Here is an 18,374-nt window from a genome sequence, read left to right on the forward strand (position 1 = left end):
CTTTTGGCAAAGGAACGTATATAATGCAAATGGCCTCCAAATCACCAGTCTTCAAATTATTCAAGTATCGTGCAATCTTGCAGTTGTGTGTCAATACCAACAGCAACCAACTCTAAGTGCGAGCCCATAAAGGTGTAGAGAACTTCAAATCCACCAGAACTCAAAAGGAAACTCTGGTTCAGGAGTTCGGCATATGCCATACACCAGTCCGCTGCAGGTGGAACAAAAAAAATTTGAGAGAGGTCAGAAGCATTCTGGGATGCTTCCACAACTGCTCATCCAAGAAGCTATATTTACTGCTATCTCCAGGGCAAATACTTTGCCTCCAGGGTTGTGTTAATTTTGGAGAATGCCCATTGGCCCATTGTTACGAACTCGCAAATGCCCACCCCAACCTAGATGTTCTTTTCATGCCCCTAAACACTGTCATCCAACCTCTCAATCAGGACATGACATAAAAGATTCATGGTACACCACATGAGGGAGCTTTATACTAAAGCTTACAACACCAACAAAGAAACATGGTGGTTACCATGATGGACTATTGCAGTCAGTCACTATGCGAACCGTCACTGGTTACTGTGTTGGCACAGTCAAGCAGACTACTTTGAGGAACTTGGGAAAATGGCAAAACTGCCTGGAAATTTTCCAAGGCTTTGAAGGTGTTACATAAAACATAAAGAACTGTGTCAGGTACATATGCATATCACATGACAAGTAAGTGGAAAAACTCCCAATGACGTGAGGGAAGATGTGGAAGAAATACTGACAGAGAAGGTGGTAGAACCCACAAATAAAGACCCAGAAGAGATAGCCAAACAAGGCACTGAAGTCAGTGATGATGAGGATGGTGACGAAAATCACTCTACCACTGAATGAGTCGCTTTTCTCGCAGCAGCCATGTATCCGAAATTCTACTTTGGAAAAACGTTCCAGGACCTAAAAGAATGTGACCCAATGGTTGAATGAAGCCTCACGCAATTTTTTCAAGCCACTTCACAAAAGGAAACTGCTGATGTCAACAAATGACAAGAGTCAAATTCCTGAGGTAGAACTGACACCCCACACTCAGTCTTCCTCTTCTGCAGAATAAATAGCATCAACTATGCCAAGGTCAAGAGGTTTCTTCAGAGTGCACTGCTCTATCACCACATATCCAACAACTCTATCAAAATTAGTTTTAGTTTAATGTCAATCTTTGATTAATTTTAACCTTTTTTCTGGACTTTCTTCGCATGACTGTACAGTATAACACAGTGTATGTGTTCACATTACTGTTTACTGTGTTTATTGTGTGTGAATACTAAATTATGTATACTTTCTGTGTGTATCACTGAGTTAAAGCAGTATAGTAACAGAATAAGTTACACAAAATGATGTAATTGAAATATTTTTATTATAAGGAAATACTGCATATAATTTATTTCTAGGGAACATGTATTAAATAAATGTCTTTTAAACAGAAAAAAAAAATTCCATAATGGGTTACGCATTGATTGGTTGATGAAAATGTGAACAGAGGCTCATAGGAACCTAGGAGCTATGGCTCAGTATTCACCAATTCAGTGTTTGTGATCAATGTATAGAATACAACTACAATGAATAACAAGAATTGACTCTGTGCGTGTGTGTGCGTGTGCGTATTTAAGTATTTCACGACCCAGGCCTCTACATCTCTCACAAACATTTATGCTCAAGGGTAAAAATCACAATGTTTTCAAATAAAGAAAATTAAAAAAAAAAACAAAAGCTGGCAGCAGAGCTGCCTTCAATGGTCCAACTCTCCTGACTACGGGTGTATAATAAACACATAAAGGAGATGAGGTATTTTTCATCTCTCATCCCCCCCATATCCCCACCACCCCCCCCCCCCCGATGACAAATTATCACAAGCTTGGCAGGGAAATTAGAAGCCATACACGCATTTTGTTTTCCTTTCTTTTCTACATCTCCTTCACTATGTCTCATTGTACTTTTAAGATACTTTTGACATGGTTCTGTAGTATAAACATGGGAAGAATTCTTGACATTTTTCCTAAATGCATAACCACTGGGTCTCTCTTCTGGATCAATCTCAGGGGTAGTTAAAGCTCTAGGCTTGGTCAATTTCTAAGACGACCTTTGAGAGGACCTGCCACAAAGAAACTTTCACAGGGATGACAATTATGATGTTTCTCTTCAGTATGAATTATCAGATAGTAAAATACTTCTCTGGCCAAAATGTTTTCCTGAATAGTTATATTCAAAAGAAAAGGTATTTCACCAGTACGAGTTCCTTAAAATTGAAGTAAATGACTTGCAAAGGCCTTTACACTCTGGTATGAATTTTTCGATGGTGAGTAAAGGATGAACTATGGCTGAAGGTTTTTCCACACACACCACATTCAAAGGGTTTCTCTCCAGTGTGAGTTCTCGTGTGTTGAGTTAAGGCAAAGTTGTCACAGAAGGCCTTGTTACAGTCTTTGCATTCATATGGTTTTTCTCCAGTGTGGATCCTATTATGACGAACAAAATTTGCCGGTTGGGTAAAGGCCTTCCCGCATTCTCTGCATACATAGGGCTTTTCGCCAGTGTGAATCCTCATGTGTCGAGTAAAGGAAGAACTATAGTAAAAAGCTTTTGCACACTGTTTACACTCCAAGGGTTTTTCTCCAGTGTGGGTTCTATTATGTCGGATAAAAACCGAGTGGTGTGTAAAGGCCTTTCCACACTCACTGCATTCATAGGGCCTCTCACCAGTGTGAATCCTCATGTGCTGAATTAAAGAAGAGCTGTCACAAAAGGCTTTCCCACATTCCTTGCATTGAAAGGGCTTCTCTCCAGTATGAGTCCTCTTATGCCGGACAAAAGTGGAGCGGTGAGTGAAGGCCTTTCCACATTCACTGCACGCATAGGGTTTCTCTCCAGTGTGAATCCTCATGTGTTGAATAAAGGATGAGTTGAGGCAAAAAGCTTTTCCACATTCTTTGCACAGAAAGGGTTTTTCTCCTGTGTGGGTCATATTATGCTGGATAAAAGTGGAGCGGTGAGTAAAGGCCTTTCCACATTCACTGCACTCATAGAGTTTCTTTCCAGTGTGAATCCTCATGTGTTGAGCAAAGGAAGAGCTGTAGTAGAAAGCTTTCCCACATTCTTTGCACAAAAAGGGCTTTTCTCTAGTGTGCGTCATATTATGCTGGATAAAAGAGGAGCGGTGGGTGAAAGCTTTACCGCATTCTTTGCACTCATAGGGCTTATCTCCAGTGTGAATGCGCTGGTGCTCTGTGAGGTGAGACCTGCGTTTGAAGGCCTTCCCACACTCCACACACTTGTATGGTTTTTCCCCCGTATGAAACCTCATATGTCGAATGAAGTCGGCCATATAACGACAGGCTTTCCCACATTCACTGCATTTATAGGGCTTCACTCCAGCGTGAATCTGTTGATGCCGAACAAGGGCCCAATTCTTGCTAAACCCTTTCCCACATTCTTTGCATTTATACAGGTTATTCCTTGCATCGGTCACAGGGTCTTTTCTGGGTCCTTGGCCATCATGTTCATGTAGATCATCTTGTATAGTGACTCGCTCCTGTAAAATGGTTAAACACAAACTATCATCTGTCTCCAAATCATCATGTTTATGGCTCAACTTCCTAGGGCATGTCTCCTCGTGGGGGTCTGTTCCTGGCCTCAAGTTTCCTTCCTGCATTTCTGATAGCTTTTCCCGATCCCTGGCTTGCCCCAACCTGGAATCCCTCGAGGCTCCCTGTGTCATTTGGTCCTCAAAAGGGGCTTCCTCAGTGAAGGCCAGCTGAGAAGCAGTAAACTCTGTGGTCTCAGGTTTTGCTTTTTCACCTGAAGGAAATCCAATACAGAAAGGTGTCTATTAGCGATGTCGATGCAGAGCAAATAAAATCACCATCTGAGTGGAAGAATGAAGATGAAATCGAATCCTTCTGACGCCTGTAGCATTTACACAGCTATCGCGCTCAGGTTTACAATTTCTTTCTTTGCTAACCCACGCACTCGTGACATCTTTAAAAGCTAACCCAGGAAGAAACACTTGGGCACGGCATAGAGAATGCGGAGTGGAGACGACTCCTCACTCCCCAGAACGGAGGAGGGTGGGCAGAGCAATGACTACACTGTGCGTAACGACTGCGCCCTAGCACGTCATGGTATGACAGCACAGGGAAGGTACACATAACTTGGCCCACGTGGGAGGCAGAAAGAGATCAGTGGAGGCTACCCAGAAAAGGTTCTATGGGAGCTTATTTCCAGAGGAGAGCAGGGGCTCCCTGACGGAAATAGGAGAGAGACTGCAGTGGATGACAAAGCACAAGTGTGCAGTGTCTTGACAGAATGCTGAATGCCAGGCAAAGTGAGGAGGATGAGAGCACGATGAAGATGAGGATGGAGAGGCAGGTGGGGACAGAGGAGACACGAAAGCTCGCGGTTCTGGGCTGTGCGATAGTGGGGGATGGTGAGAAGCTAGCGGGTGGGCATACGGACTCGACTTTGTCTGGGTAAAGACTAGGTGAACAGATCCCAAATAGATATCATCTAGATGAAGAGAATTATAAATGTATCACATTAACGAAGATCTATGTGAAAAGGGAGATTAGTCATATAAAGTTCTCCTTAAATTCACCTACAAATTCTATACAACTTCAGATTAAGCGTTTAGCTTATAGAGTTTTTCAAGGATAGTGACAAGCTCATTGAGGAATTTATATAAAAGAACGAACACACCAGGATATCTCCACAGAAGAATAAAGCAGGGACATTTGCCCTTTGAGGAATTAGGATTATGATGATTAGATGCATCAAGGCAGTATGATGTAGGCATAGATTTAAGATAAACTGCCGAACTATCAAAGGAAAAAACAGAATTGAGAACTCAGAAATGTACGTATATACTTTGATATATGACAGAAGTAGCAGAGGGGCCAATGGGAAAAGGAGGGACTATTCAATAAACGGATCTAGAGAAATCATTTGCCATATGAAATTGCATTCTTAACCTCACACCGCATAAAAAACTAACTCCAGACTGATTAAGACCTTACTGTCAGAAGCTCAACATTAGCAGTTTTTAGTAAATAGTATAAATGAATATCTTTTAGATCTTGGGAAAGTGAAAGATTTCATAAGATTCAAAAGCATTAACTGTAAAAGACAAGACTAGTCAAATTGACTAAATATAATTTTTTAAAAGGCAAACAAGGGTGTCTAAATATCAGATAAAGTAAATGAGAAGAAGAGGGTCATTATAGAATGATAAAAAGATCAAAACACCAGGAAGAGGTAACAATCCTAAAATGTATGCAACAAATATCAGAGCCTCAAATCAACCCAAAAACTGAGTTCAAAGGATAAATAAACAAAACCACAATTACAGGTGGGAAATTCAACACTCCACTTTTTCATCGCAGAAGATACATATTGGCCAATGAACACATAAAGAGGGGCCCCTGGGTGGCTCAGTTGGTTGGGTCTCCAGCTCTTGATTTTGGCTCACGTCGTGATCTTGTGGTTCATGGGATCGAGCCCCGTGTCGAGCTCTGTGCTGAAACAGAGCCTGCTTGGGATTCTCTCTCTCTCTCTCTCTCTCTCTCTCTCTGTGCCCCTCCCTGGAGCACACTCTGCCCCTCTCTCTCTCAAAAATGGATGAATGCACATTAAAGAAAAAAAAATATGAAGAGGTGATCAACTTTCTTGGATATGAGGAAAGGGCAAAAAGACCACAATGAGATACCATATATTTACCTGACTGAAAATAAGAACATGACAATATCAGGTGTTGGAAAGGATGTGGATCCATGAAATCGTTATTATAATGCAGGTAAAGAAACAGCAGGGCAGCATCTAGTAACGTTCTCCTTTTGCTTACCTGATAATAATCGAAAAATTCTAGCCCTTGGGAACACTACTAAGAGAAATTCCTACACATGCATGAGGATATAGTGTATGTGAATTTTCATGGCAGCACTCTGTGGGTGTGAAAAACTGGAAACAAGAAAATGCCCATGAAGATAAATGAATACACTGTGTTATATTCATGCAAATGACTACAGAAGAAAAAATAAGTGAACTATACCAACGTGCTGGGTGAGTCTTAGCAATATACTGTTGAATAAAAAGTACAAATCACATAAGACAATTAAACTATGATATGCTTTTTATAACGTTCAAATAAAAAAGCAAAATATACATGAGTACAATGAAGTAATTTTTAAATTTGTTTTGAGAATGTCAGTTTATAATGGTATTATAAAAATGTGTGCATGGGATACACGGACCCCTATGTTTATACCAGCATTGTTTACAATAGCCAAGGTATGGAAGCATCCATCGACTGATGAATACATAAAGAAGATGAAATACACACACACACACACACACACACACACACTGGAATACTCAGCCATAAAAAAGAGTGAAATCTTGCCATTTGCAACAACATGGATGGAACTAGAGAGTATAGTGCTAAATGAAATAAGTCACTCAGAGAAAGACATATACCATATGATTTTGCCCATATGTGGAATGGTAGAAACAAACGAGCAAAGGGAAAAAAAGAGACAGACAGAGACAAACCAGGAGACAGATTCTTAACTATAGAGCACAAACTGATGGTGACCAGATGGGAGGTGGGTGGGGGGATGGGTTAAATAGGTGATTGGGATTAAGGAGTGCACTTGTGGTGATGAGCACCAAATGATTAAGATAAGAGTGTAAAAACATATGTATATATCTTGCATTTATTTATTTATTTATGGTAAAATTTATATAAAATTTACCATTTTAAGATGAAACAATCTTTTTTTTTTAATTTTTTTTTTTAACATTTATTTTATTTTTGAGACAGAGACAGAGCATGAACGGGGGAGGGTCAGAGAGAGGGAGACACAGAATCTGAAACAGGCTCCAGGCTCTGGGCTGTCAGCACAGAGCCCGACGCGGGGCCTGAACCCACGGACCGCGAGATCATGACCTGAGCCGAAGTCGGCTGCTTAACCGACTGAACCACCCAGGCGCCCCGAAACAATCTTAAAATGTAATAGAATAATTAGATGAAGTGGAAACATTCCTTGAAATATTCAAATTACCAAAACTGACACAAGAAAAAACAGAATATATGAATAGCCCTATATTTACCCTCAAAGCAAATCTTGTTATGGACTGAATGTTTGTGTTCCCCCAAAATTCATGTGTTGAAGCCCTAACCTCCAATGTGAATTTGAAGATAGGGCCTTTGATAGAAGCAATTAAGGTTAAATGAGGTAATAAGCGTAGGGCCCTGATCTGATAGCATTAGTGTCCTTATAAGAAGAGACACAAGAGTATTCTCCCTCTTCTCCCAACCATCCCCAGCACACACACCACATCTGGAAAGACTATGGTCTCCCTTTGTCTTCTTATGAGGATACCAATCCCATCATGGGAGCTCCACCCTCATGATCTCATCTAAACCCAATCATCTCCCCAAATCCCGACCTCCTAATATCACTCTGGGGGTTAGGGTTCCATCATATGAATTCTGGGAGGACACATAAAATGTTCCTAACAGTGTTACATGAGAAAAATCATACAAATCAACTAGCCCAGTATATGGCAAATATTCAGTAAGGTGTAGACCACCATTTATTATCATTATTCTAGGTGTTACATTTGCCAGTCAGAATGTCAACAGTAATGCAAGAACATTTTCAGTACTGCAGTGCTGAGAAACACTACTGAGTCTCAAAGAGTAAAGGGGAAGATGCCACCTGCTCCCCAGTACGCACAGCAGTGAGGACTACTGGGAATGTGAAGTGGTGCAGTCCCTTTGAAACTGTTTGGTGGTTTCTACTGAAGCTGATCATACACCTAGACCATGATCCAGCCAGTCCACTCATTTGCATATTCCCAACAGAAACGTGTGCCATATCCAACAAAAATATCAAGAATATTCGTAGCTGTGTTCCTCACAATATTCCAAAAAATGGAGCCCAAGCCAAATAACGGTAAAATGGGTAAATGGAATCTATTCATTCACTGAGACACGGCACAGTAAGAAATAACTCCAAATTTGCAACCGTATGACAGACTTCGGAGCAACAATGATTATCAAAAGAAGACACACAGAACAGTATCATGTATTGTGGGGATCCATTTATAAGTCTTCAAAACTCATCTACAGTCACTGGGTTGAATGCCCATTATTTTTGTAGAAGGAGATATTAACAAGGAGGGAGCACAAGAAGCCTGTGAGGCACTGGAAATACTGTATTTTTTTGACCTGTGTGGTGGTACTCGGGTTTATATGAGTAAAACTTCAGGAAGATGAACCTTTAAGACTTGTACATTCACTATGTGTAAGTTACACTTTAGTACAGCAATTAAAGAAAATAGTAAAAAATAGTAAAGGGGAGGCCTAGACATCCTGTGTAGATGTCTCTTCAGAGAATGAGAAAACTCCTCCCGGAAGCTTGGTTGTTCGGGTGAAAGAGAGTCATCAACATTTAGATGCTGTTGGAGAGCCAAGAGCAATTTTTTTTCATGTTTCCCCCAGGGTCAGAAACTTCACTGTGTTTTCTGAGAGAAGATGAATTAGGTGAGAAGGCGAAGATACAGAAGAGGCAAGAAATAAGTTGAAGACTCAAGGTCCCTGATGCAGCAGACTCTTGTTTGGCTTCCTGTAATTCCTAACTTGTGATGCTTACAACCTATTACGATCCCTCTAGCTAAATGCTACAGGGCCTTGATTTTGCTTCTAAAGAACAGAATATGGCATTTGTAACAATGTGGATGGAACTAGAGTGTATTATGCCAAGAGAAATAAGTCAGCCAGAGAAAGGCAAATATCATATGATTTCACTCATATGTGGAATTTAAGAAACAAAACAGATAAACATAGGGGAAGGGAAGGAAAATAAGATAAAAACAGAGAGGGAAGCAAACCATAAGAGACCCTTAAATACAGAGAACAATCTGAGGCTGGGGGGTGGGTGGATGGGCTAAATGGGTCCACACTAATGAGGACCTTTCTTGGGATGAGCACTGGGTGTTCTATGTAAGTGATGAATCACTAAATTCTATTCCTGAAACCAATATTACACTATATGTTAACTAACTTGAATTTAAATGAAAAAGAAGAGAATATGCAAAATGACGGAATGTAAGAGATGAGGTTTTGTGTCCCATCCATCTTGCTGGAGTCTCTCCCACCATCACTTGATCTGAAGAAGGAAGCTGACATGTTGTGAGGTGCCTATGACTGTGGCTTGTGCCGACCCCAAGTTGTGCCTGGACCTCCGACCCACGGAAGGAAAAGAGTAAATGAGTGATATTTTAACCTGCTATGTTTGTGGTAATGTTGCCACATGGCCATAGATAACACACCTGAAAAGGCAGGTGAAGGTGGGATCTAGATCCACGCTGTAGATAAGAACTCTGCTGCAGAGGTGAGTCTGTAAGGGTGAAAGAGCAGGAAAACCAAGCACGTAGCCTCTATTCTCAGTGTGAAGTAGGCCACAATGCTGAGTTATCAGTAACGAGGCAGGTGGTGATATCTGGAAGAAGGGGAGTGGTTGGAAGCAGACGGAAGACACAGAGCAGACCAGAGGCACACAGCAGATCCGGGGAGACCAGTTAGACTTCTGTTAGAGTCATGCAGGCAGGAGACGACTACAGCTTGGACTAGGGTGCTGATGCAGAACTGACAGAGTTGGTGAAGGTGACAGATTCAGGAGACATGGATGATGAAACGTGATCAACATTCAGGAATGGCTGGATAGAGGGTATGAAGAAGGTAGAGGTGTCGCGGGGTCTACTTTTGTTGCTGGCTTTCGTGACTTATTCGACGGTAAGACTGTTAATTGAAAATTGGGAGATGGGAGGCGTGGGCCAAATCGTGAGGTCCCTTTTAGGATGAGAGTGTGAAGTACCTCTGGAACATTCAAGTGAAGATGTGGAACTGCAGAGGGGGGTGAAGATGTGAGATAGATTCTAGGGGTGAGGGGGGGGTGGCCAGATACTCACTGGCTGAGCAGCCAGAAGGAACACGAGAGGAGAGAGATCATGAACCGGCATTGGCACCTCTCTGTCCACGTGATGGGTCCAGCTGCCCTGAGCAGCTCAGATGTGGGGCTGACAAGGCGAATGTCTCCCTGAAGTTTTGTAAGACAGGAGGGCAAGAAGACAACAAGGCTAGGGATTGTTTCTGAATATGTTTCACAAATGGACGGACGGATGCATGCACGGATGCACTGAGGAATAAATGAATGAATAGGGAAGGTGGAAAAGGGAGGGATGCAAGGTACAGCTGGAGGTAGTAATCTGCAGCAAAAGAAAGGACTATCTTTTCTGAATTCGGAAGGGAGTCTGAGATAACATTATTCATTATGACTAATAATGCACGAATATTACTCACCTGTAACCTTTCTTACTTTGTCACTTACTTTGGGTCAGGCAGTGAATAAACTTGTTAATTACAAGTTTCCCGCTATCTAATTACATTTCCAAACGATCCAGTGATGCAGAAACTATCATTACTGTGTTTTCTAATGTAGGCTAGTTTAGCAGACCGAGTGTATGTTCATCATATTGCTGGCCCCTTCCTCTTGGGCACAAAGCTGAACCACATTTCCCAGTCTGATGCAACATGTAGCCTAATACCCAGCTCTTGTCAATGGAATGTGAATGGAAGTGAAGTATGTGTGCAGGCGGATATGCCTACAGATCTTCCTCAACCTAGGATGGGGTTATGTCCCAATAAACCCATCAAAATGCCTTTCATATACCTAACCTACCACACATCATAGCTTAGCCTGGACGACCTTAAACATGCTCGGTACACTTACATTACCCTACAGTTGGGCAAAATCATCAAAAGGAAAGACTGTTTTCCAATAAAGCGTTGAATATCTTGTGCAATTTATTGAATATTATACTGAACGGGAAAAACAGAATGGTTGTGGGGCGCCTGGATGGCTCAGTCAGTTAAGTGTCCGACTAGCTCAGGTCCCGATCTTGCGGTTTAGGAGTTCAAGCTCCACGCTGGGCTCTGTACTGACACCTCAGAGCCTGGAGCCTGCTTCAGATTCTGTGTCTCCCTCTTTCTCTGCCCCTCCCCTGCTCACACTCTGGCGCTCTCTCTCTCTCAAGAATAGATACACATTAAAAAAAAATTTTTAAGCCAGAATGGCTGTAAGTGTACTGGTTGTTTACCTGCAGGATTGCATGGCTAACTGGGAGGTGCAGCTCACTGCACTGCCCAGCATCGGGAGACACTACCCTGCTGCAGTATCACCAGCCCAGGAAAAGATCCAAACTCAAAATTCCAAGTCCAGTTTCTACTGCATGTGTACCACTTTCACACCATTTTGAAGGGGAAAAATCCTAATTTGCACCACTGCAAGGTGGAGGCCGTCTGTCCTCTCCTTCTTTCCTATTCCCCTTGGCGAGTTGGACGGTGCCAGGGCAACCTTATAGCCCCATACCGACAACAGAATGCACCTGGGTCCCCGAATACGTGGTACAGAGTTCCCCTGCTGATCCATATTAACCATGGCATGAATGAGAAAAAAACTCTTTTATCTGTTGACTCACCTAGATTTGGGAGTTTATCTTTTATAGCAGAGAATTAACTTAGCCTAACTTGTCTATCAAAGGTATAGTGAGGTCATGCAACTTCCCCAGGGTCAAACCAGAGGCTGGTGAGTGGCTAAGCATTTAAAGCCGTGTCTTACTCAGTATACTACATTCTAACCCTAATAAAGGCAGAGTGTGATGGGGAGGAAAGACAGGGGAAATACGGCTGGAGTACTCCATCATCAACCAAGACCCCAGGAAGGCCACAAGAAGCAGCTACCCATGGAATTTCAGAAACAGAGATTCCCCCGGTAATCTGTCAGTTGCCATGAAACCCATCTGCCATGACACCCACCTGCCAGATTCTCAGCCACCTACCTGTATAGGTGCTTTTGGAGATGCCTCTCTTCCCTGTCCAGAGTTCTTGCCCAGGCTCCAGTGGGTAGATCAGTTCTGGTTTGGGAACAGGATGTCCTGTGTATGGAAAAATAAATGGGGCATGGGTATATAGGTAAGGACAAAAGAAAAATTCTCAAGTATACAGGGTTCAATCTCATGAACCATGAGATCATGACCTGAGCCAAAATCAAGAGTCCATCCTTAACCGACGGAGCCACCCAAGCACCCCGGAGAACTATGCTTCTTATACAACAATCCCTGTCATAGACACAGGGATAATAATCAAAAGGTTAGACCAGAATTATGGTGAGGCTGTGAGGAGAGAGGAAGTTGGGTCCCAGAGGCCTTCTCAATCAGCCATGCTTAGAGAAAGAGGATGGAATGAAAGTCCATGGGTGTCACTCAGGAGAGTGATGAGGTCTTACCCAGTGAGACCAGGAGCCCACAGGTCTCCAGCATCACCTCCTGGTATAAGGTCCTCTGGGCCAGATCCAGTTGTCTCCATTCCTCCCCAGTGAAGGTCACAGCCACGTCTTCGAATGACACTAATGCCTGCAACGTCAAAGAGAGGTGGTGGGTGGCTGTCCATCTAATAAATGAGATGATAACCAATTGCTTGGCCACCAGCGAAAAGTCCAGAAAGACCTGAGGCCTGAACCCCTGAGTAATTCCTGAGAACCTAGTTCTGTGCTGGGCTCAGGAGAGAGGCAGATGGTGCCTCTGACAGAATAAAAGGTGTGGGAGAGAAAAGCCTCCTGTGTAGGAAGCCACTGGAGAAAGACACAAACAATGCTAATCTCATATGGGTTGTGAGCAGCAGATCGAAAGTGCTCTGAGATGTTGGAAGAATGGGGAAAAATAACTCAAATAATGACAGTAGCAGCGGAGCCTTTCTGGTCCACACTGCTTGCCTGCATCTGAGGGTTTCAGATGCTGTGTTAAAGCAACCAAAAGCCCGTGGGTCTGGAGCTAGACTCCTGGAGTTTAAATCCAGTCTTGGGGGCACCTGGGTGGCTCCGTCAGTTGGGCGTCTGACTTCGGCTCGGGTCATGATCTCACGGTTCGTGGGTTCGAGCGCCGTGTCAGGCTCAGTGCTGACAGCTCGGAGCCTGGAGCCGGCTTCGGATCCTGGGGTCTCCCTCTCTCTCTGTTCCTCCCCTGCTCACGCTCTGTCTCTGTCTCTCTCTCAAAAATAAATAAACATTAAAAAAAAATTTTTTTTTTTAAATCCAGTCTTGTGAACCAACACATGCTAACTTCTTTCAGCCTCGATTTCTCTATCAATACAGTAATAGTTTATGCTTCATCAGGCTGGTGTGGGAATTAGAATGTTCTAAAAGCAAACACTGCAAGAGTCCAGCACATGCAGTGCTCCACGGATTTGTGAATTTCTTAACTGTTTCACAGCCCACGAGGTAAGCGCCATCTTCTCCGTTTTTCAACCAGCAAACTGAGGCTCAAGCCAAGTCAACCAGAGTTGTCATGCCTAATGAGACGGGGCAAGATTTGAACCCAGGTCCCTCTGGTCCAGCCATGGTGGGGAGGTTAGATTTAATCTAAGTATGAAAGAGTCCCAGAGGGAAAAATCTTTCTTTCTTTTTTTTAAGTTAATTTATGTATTTTGAGAGAGAGAGAGAGAGAGCACACATGCGTGAGTGTGATGGGCAGAGAGCAAGGGAGAGAGAGAATCCCAAGCAGGCTCTGCACTGTCAGCCCGGAGCCCAAATTGGGGCTCTGTCTCATGAACCGTGAGATCATAACTTGAACAGGAATCATGAGTCAGAGGCTTACCCAACTGAGCCTCCCAGGCGCCCCAAGGGAAAAACCTTTCACTCATCAATCACTTATTGGGCACCGGTGCAGGCCCAGCACTTTCTAGGCCTAGGGACAGAACAGACAACAGGACCTCACACTCCAGGGCTGGGGAAAGGTCCCCAACAAGAAACTAAATAAATGAGCCAGATCAAGTCACACGGCCCTAAGGGCTCCAAGAAGCAACAAAGGACAGTGAGGTGACTGAAAACATTAGGGGACTTATGTCCCCAAGGCAGGGCAACCCGGGAAGGCCCCCAGGGCAACCGGGGAAGGCTTCCCTGAGGGGTCACTGGAACAGGCTGAAGTGAAGTCGGGGAGCGGGCCAGGTAAGAAAAGATGAATAACTAAGCCAAGTGGTCAGAGGCAGGATGACAGTAAACAGGGTGACGTGCTAGAGAGTAACTTAGGGCCTGTTGTGTGTTTACGTCCCAAGAGACACAGCATTCCTGGACACCGTCATTAATGAGAGTCCCTTCACAAGCACAGGTTTTCCCCACGATCTGAAAGCAAAGTGTTCCCATGAAAACTTTTCTAAGCCAAAAGGGCAGTAAAGTGAAGAGTATCCCTCACTTTCTGCAAGTTCCCTTTACTGCCACTTTGCTTTTAAGAAAAACTTACATTCGCAACTCTTTTCACCAACCAAAAGAAATCCAAAGAGGATTTTTGTGTTTACCTTACTACTGTAGGTCTCTCCTAAAAGCCAGTGGCAAAATCCACACCTTGGGAAAGTGTAGGAACCTGTATAAGAAAATGTGTTCAACAGGAAAATGGATTCACCGCAAACCAACCTCACTTGTAATACACAGACGGCGCCTGCAGAGTTCAATCCGGTGACTGTCTTGTCTTCCCACCTGTCCAGGGACCTTCTACTGCTATCAGAAAAGCAGCAATTCAAAAAACGCGACTCCCCCCTTACCTCTGCTCTAGAGCTCCCATCCCCTACAGACCTGTGGCAGGGATGGGCCAGACTGTCCCCGGAGTGAGCCTAAGAGCAGAGCAGGGCCAGGGAAGTCCCTCTCAGAAGCGCATCCAGAGTGATGTTCTCTGGGTCATGCTGAGCACTGAAGGGCACACGTCACAAGTGCACCCTCTCTGATTCCCTCAACTGAGAAAAATCGTTAATACACGGTATTCCAATTTCAGATTCGACGGAATGGAGGCCAAGGGCAGTGAAAGGCAAGCTGAGGTCAGAGGCAGAAATGGGGGTCTCCCCTGACAACCCCTGGCCTGGATTCAGAACCCGGGGTTGGACGTAAGTAAGATCTGCTCCTCTCCCGCCCCCATTCCTCCAAGACTCCCAGATCCAAGAGCATTAAGAAGGAACGGCCAGGAGTCCCAGGATCTATATCACATTGAGTGGAACCGTGCGAACACCGACCGCAGCGCGCGTGGGCATGTGGGACCCACCACTCACCAGCGCCGGCGCCGCCATGGGGCCCACGGCCGAGCGAGACTTCGCGAAGCTGCGACTAACGCCCGTCCCAGCGGGCTCAGCCGACCCCTCGCCCCAGCCCTGGGCCGGGTGGTCTGGCACCTCGGTCTCCGCTGTGTAAACGCGCAACAAGGTCCAAGGGGCCGCCTGCGGGTACCGCAGGGACGAAGGGCTGGTGCCGAGGCGGGGGGGCAACCCCGTTACAGGTGGAGTCAGGGCTCAAATAGCTCAGTCTGGAAGCCCCTTCTGGGAAGCAGCCTCCCCCGGCGTTCCAATGACAAGCTCCGTTAAGCACAGACCCGTTACAACCAAATGAGGTCCTAGAGAGGACGCCAGAAGTCCCGCCCACTCTGGGGCAGGAAACGCCCCTCTCCGCTCTCCGTCATTGGCTGAGCGCCCGCCTCTGACGTCAGAAACACTCCCTGCTGGGTAATGTAGTTTCTGACTGACTCTTAGTGATGGGGAGTGTACTTCCCATTCTCTGAGAAACGTGGTGTTTAAGTTCCAAAGACAGGGCTATGGCTTTTAAGAGGTTGAAGGAGAAGCACATAGAGTTCAGCAGCCCTTCAGCCATACATAAAAAACAGATCCAGAATCCAACCACTTCTCCCACTTCCATGGCCCCCATACTAGTCCAGCCACCACCAAAACTTACCTGGACTAGTGTAATAGCCTCATCCCTTGCCTTCCTGCCTCCTTCCTTACTCCCAGAATCTGTTCTCCACTCCGCAGCCAGAGAGGCCACATAACTTCACTGTTCCCATCACATTCAGGAACACATCCTACCTCTCAGGCTACCACTCCACACCCAACTCTTACTCTCCTGATCTGCCAGAAAGAAAAGAGAGCCGTGATTCTCTGAACATTCCCAGCTCAGCCTCACCAGGTATTTGGACACGCTGGTACCTTTGCCTGGGATAACTTTCCACTGGTTGCCAGACATAGGAACTGTTCCATATAAACTCAGGACCTTGGGCTTGGGGGTTCCATAAGCATGTTCCCAGCTGAGGTCAAAGAAGATGAGACTCTGCCTTCTAATTTCAGCTCAATGCTGTAAATAAGAGTCCTGTGAATGATATAATTACTGCCACATTTTTAGTGAGGTTGAGCTTTTAGTTGGCGATGTTGCTGTTTAAAATGGGCCGTAGACACAGTGCTCAAGTGCTGTCTGGTGTCCCAAAGCACAAGAAGGCTGTGATGTGCCTCATGGAGAAAACACGTGTGTTAGATAAACTGTGTTCAGGCATGAGTTACAGAGCTGTCAGCTATGAGTTCAATGCTAATGAATCAACAATATATATTAAATAAAGTGTCTCTAAACAGAAACATATATAAAATGACATTAAACATTGATCTATTGATGAAAATGTTGTGCAGGGGCTTACAGGATCCTAACCCTCCAGTTCCCCTAGGAGCAGTGATTCCATATTCACTAATTCAGTGTTTGGGGTGACTTTACAGAACATAAGCTATGGCAGAAAATGCGAATAGACTGTAGCTGGTTTCCAGGGACTATTTAGGGGCACATGCAAATGTACGTCGTATCATGTGTAGGCCAATGTTGGACAGTGCTGCAGAGAGAACAGTGGAGAATAGGTGAGAGATGGAGGCCAGACAGGTGGGGGACTCAACAGGGACCAGAAGTCAGAGTAAAAATGACAGGCTGGCAAATGGGGAAGCAAAGGTAGAAATGTGGTGTGGCTAGTGACTTTGATAGGGAAAAATCTGTTAGGAGATGGCCAACAAGGACTGATAGGGGAATTCCAGTCCCTGCCCGAAGACTCCTGTTCCGGGTTTTTCTTCCTACCCCGCTTGCCTCGCTCTGGAACAGGCTATAAATTGTCCCCGCTACTGATGCTCTGGGCTCACACCTCTGGAGAATGATCTCCTCTGAGCCCACCGGTGTAAAATAAACCTCCTGCCTTCCAAGATCTCCGAGTGCTGCTTGGTTCTTCCGCCCAGTGATCCAGACCACTGTCCGTTGCAACTTTGATATGAAACAAATGGTAAACATGGGGCAGTTTGCCAGTACATTTGAACTAAGCCTTAACATTATACCCTCCCCGGGTCCCCACTTAGCAGGACCTGGCCCGCTGTGAACTTCCCTGGCTGCAGCTGTACTTGTGTCTGCCTGGCCAAGCGCTGGGGGCTTCCGCCTGACCCTGCGCCAGTCGGGAAACTAAACGGGACCTGGAGGACACACAAGTCCTAAGGAAACATAGGGAAGGTGAACAACCTAGCACACACAGAACGTGGGAACTACAACTAACATAGAGAACTGTTGAGGAAGTATCTCTCAGGCATAGCCTGGCAGTCCCTACAAGCATTGACCACGTCAGTGCCCAAATTCTTGGCACAGGCAGACCTCAGAAATATCAGGCGGAGGGAGGGGGAAGAACTTGGGGTAGAGAGGTGCCGCACATCCGGACACAGTCACCTGACTAGAGAGAGGCCAAGCTGGGTGGGAATCATTGAGCAGACTGGAAGAGTTCTGACTCCTAAAACTTCTGCTGGGCTTCCAGGCAGCAGACAGCAGGGCTGCTTGGGAGAGGAAACAGTGGAAATAGCCTATCCCTGACACAACACTTAACATAGGGAATCTGGGAATGAAGCAGTCCTCATTCCCATGGTCTGACTGTGGGAAGGATAGAATAGTCTCTGGGTAAAAGGGGAAGTGAAGAGCCCAGGCCAGGATGGGGTGAAAGTGAGGGCCTTAGCAGGTGAGACTAAAAGGGCAAAGTTCTCCAGCATCATGTCATGGTAGAAGAGTCTCTGAGCCTCATCAAGAAACTCCCACTCTTCCTAGGAGAGGGACACAAACACATCCTCAAACATCACATGGTCCTGCCATGATGGAGACTAGCAAGCCAGTGGTCAGCCTCTCTCCTGAGGAACCCTGTACTACCCTCCACATGCACCCACTGCTCATGCTTCTGCCCAGATCCCCAAATCAGGAACATGGGCCGACTCAGGCCCAGGCACTCAGGCCGTCTCAGGCCCATGAGAGGTGCCCACTCTCTCATCATGGTGATATTGACCGCTGTGTCCAGCCCACAGCCTCAAGAGGCAGGGGGGAGATGGATGCCATCTGAGCTCTGGGCCGTCCCTTCCTGAAAAGAACTGAATTGCCAGGTCCGAGGTTGAAGATTTACCCCTATGCTTCCTTCTAAGA

At 45.2% G+C, this 18,374-nt stretch overlaps 1 protein-coding gene across 7 annotated transcripts in view; it reads right to left on the reverse strand.

Annotated features, from left to right (window-relative positions):
- ZNF599 (zinc finger protein 599) overlaps positions 1 to 15,510 on the reverse strand; it is a 31,278-nt gene extending 15,768 nt beyond the window's left edge. For 3 of the 7 annotated variants that reach the window (XR_006197154.1, XR_006197155.1, XM_042919061.1), the window contains exons 1-4: positions 15,185 to 15,510; positions 12,381 to 12,507; positions 11,935 to 12,030; positions 3,726 to 3,834 (exon numbers count right to left, since the gene is read on the reverse strand). Coding sequence is in view for 5 of the 7 variants with exons in the window: in XM_042919061.1 (XP_042774995.1) it covers positions 3,726 to 3,834; positions 11,935 to 12,030; positions 12,381 to 12,507; positions 15,185 to 15,202 (350 nt within the window). In the remaining 2 variants the exon portion in view is untranslated. Of the gene's footprint in view, positions 1 to 1,867; positions 3,835 to 11,934; positions 12,031 to 12,380; positions 12,508 to 14,443; positions 14,497 to 14,558; positions 14,633 to 14,717; positions 14,800 to 15,184 lie in introns of those variants that run through there. The other 4 variants (XM_042919057.1, XM_042919058.1, XM_042919059.1 and 1 more) reach the window with 4 other exon arrangements.
- Positions 15,511 to 18,374: the final 2,864 nt, after the last annotated feature.

This window comes from Panthera leo, chromosome E2 (genome assembly GCF_018350215.1).
Source record: "Panthera leo isolate Ple1 chromosome E2, P.leo_Ple1_pat1.1, whole genome shotgun sequence".
In the NCBI taxonomy this organism is placed as follows: Eukaryota; Metazoa; Chordata; class Mammalia; order Carnivora; family Felidae; genus Panthera; species Panthera leo.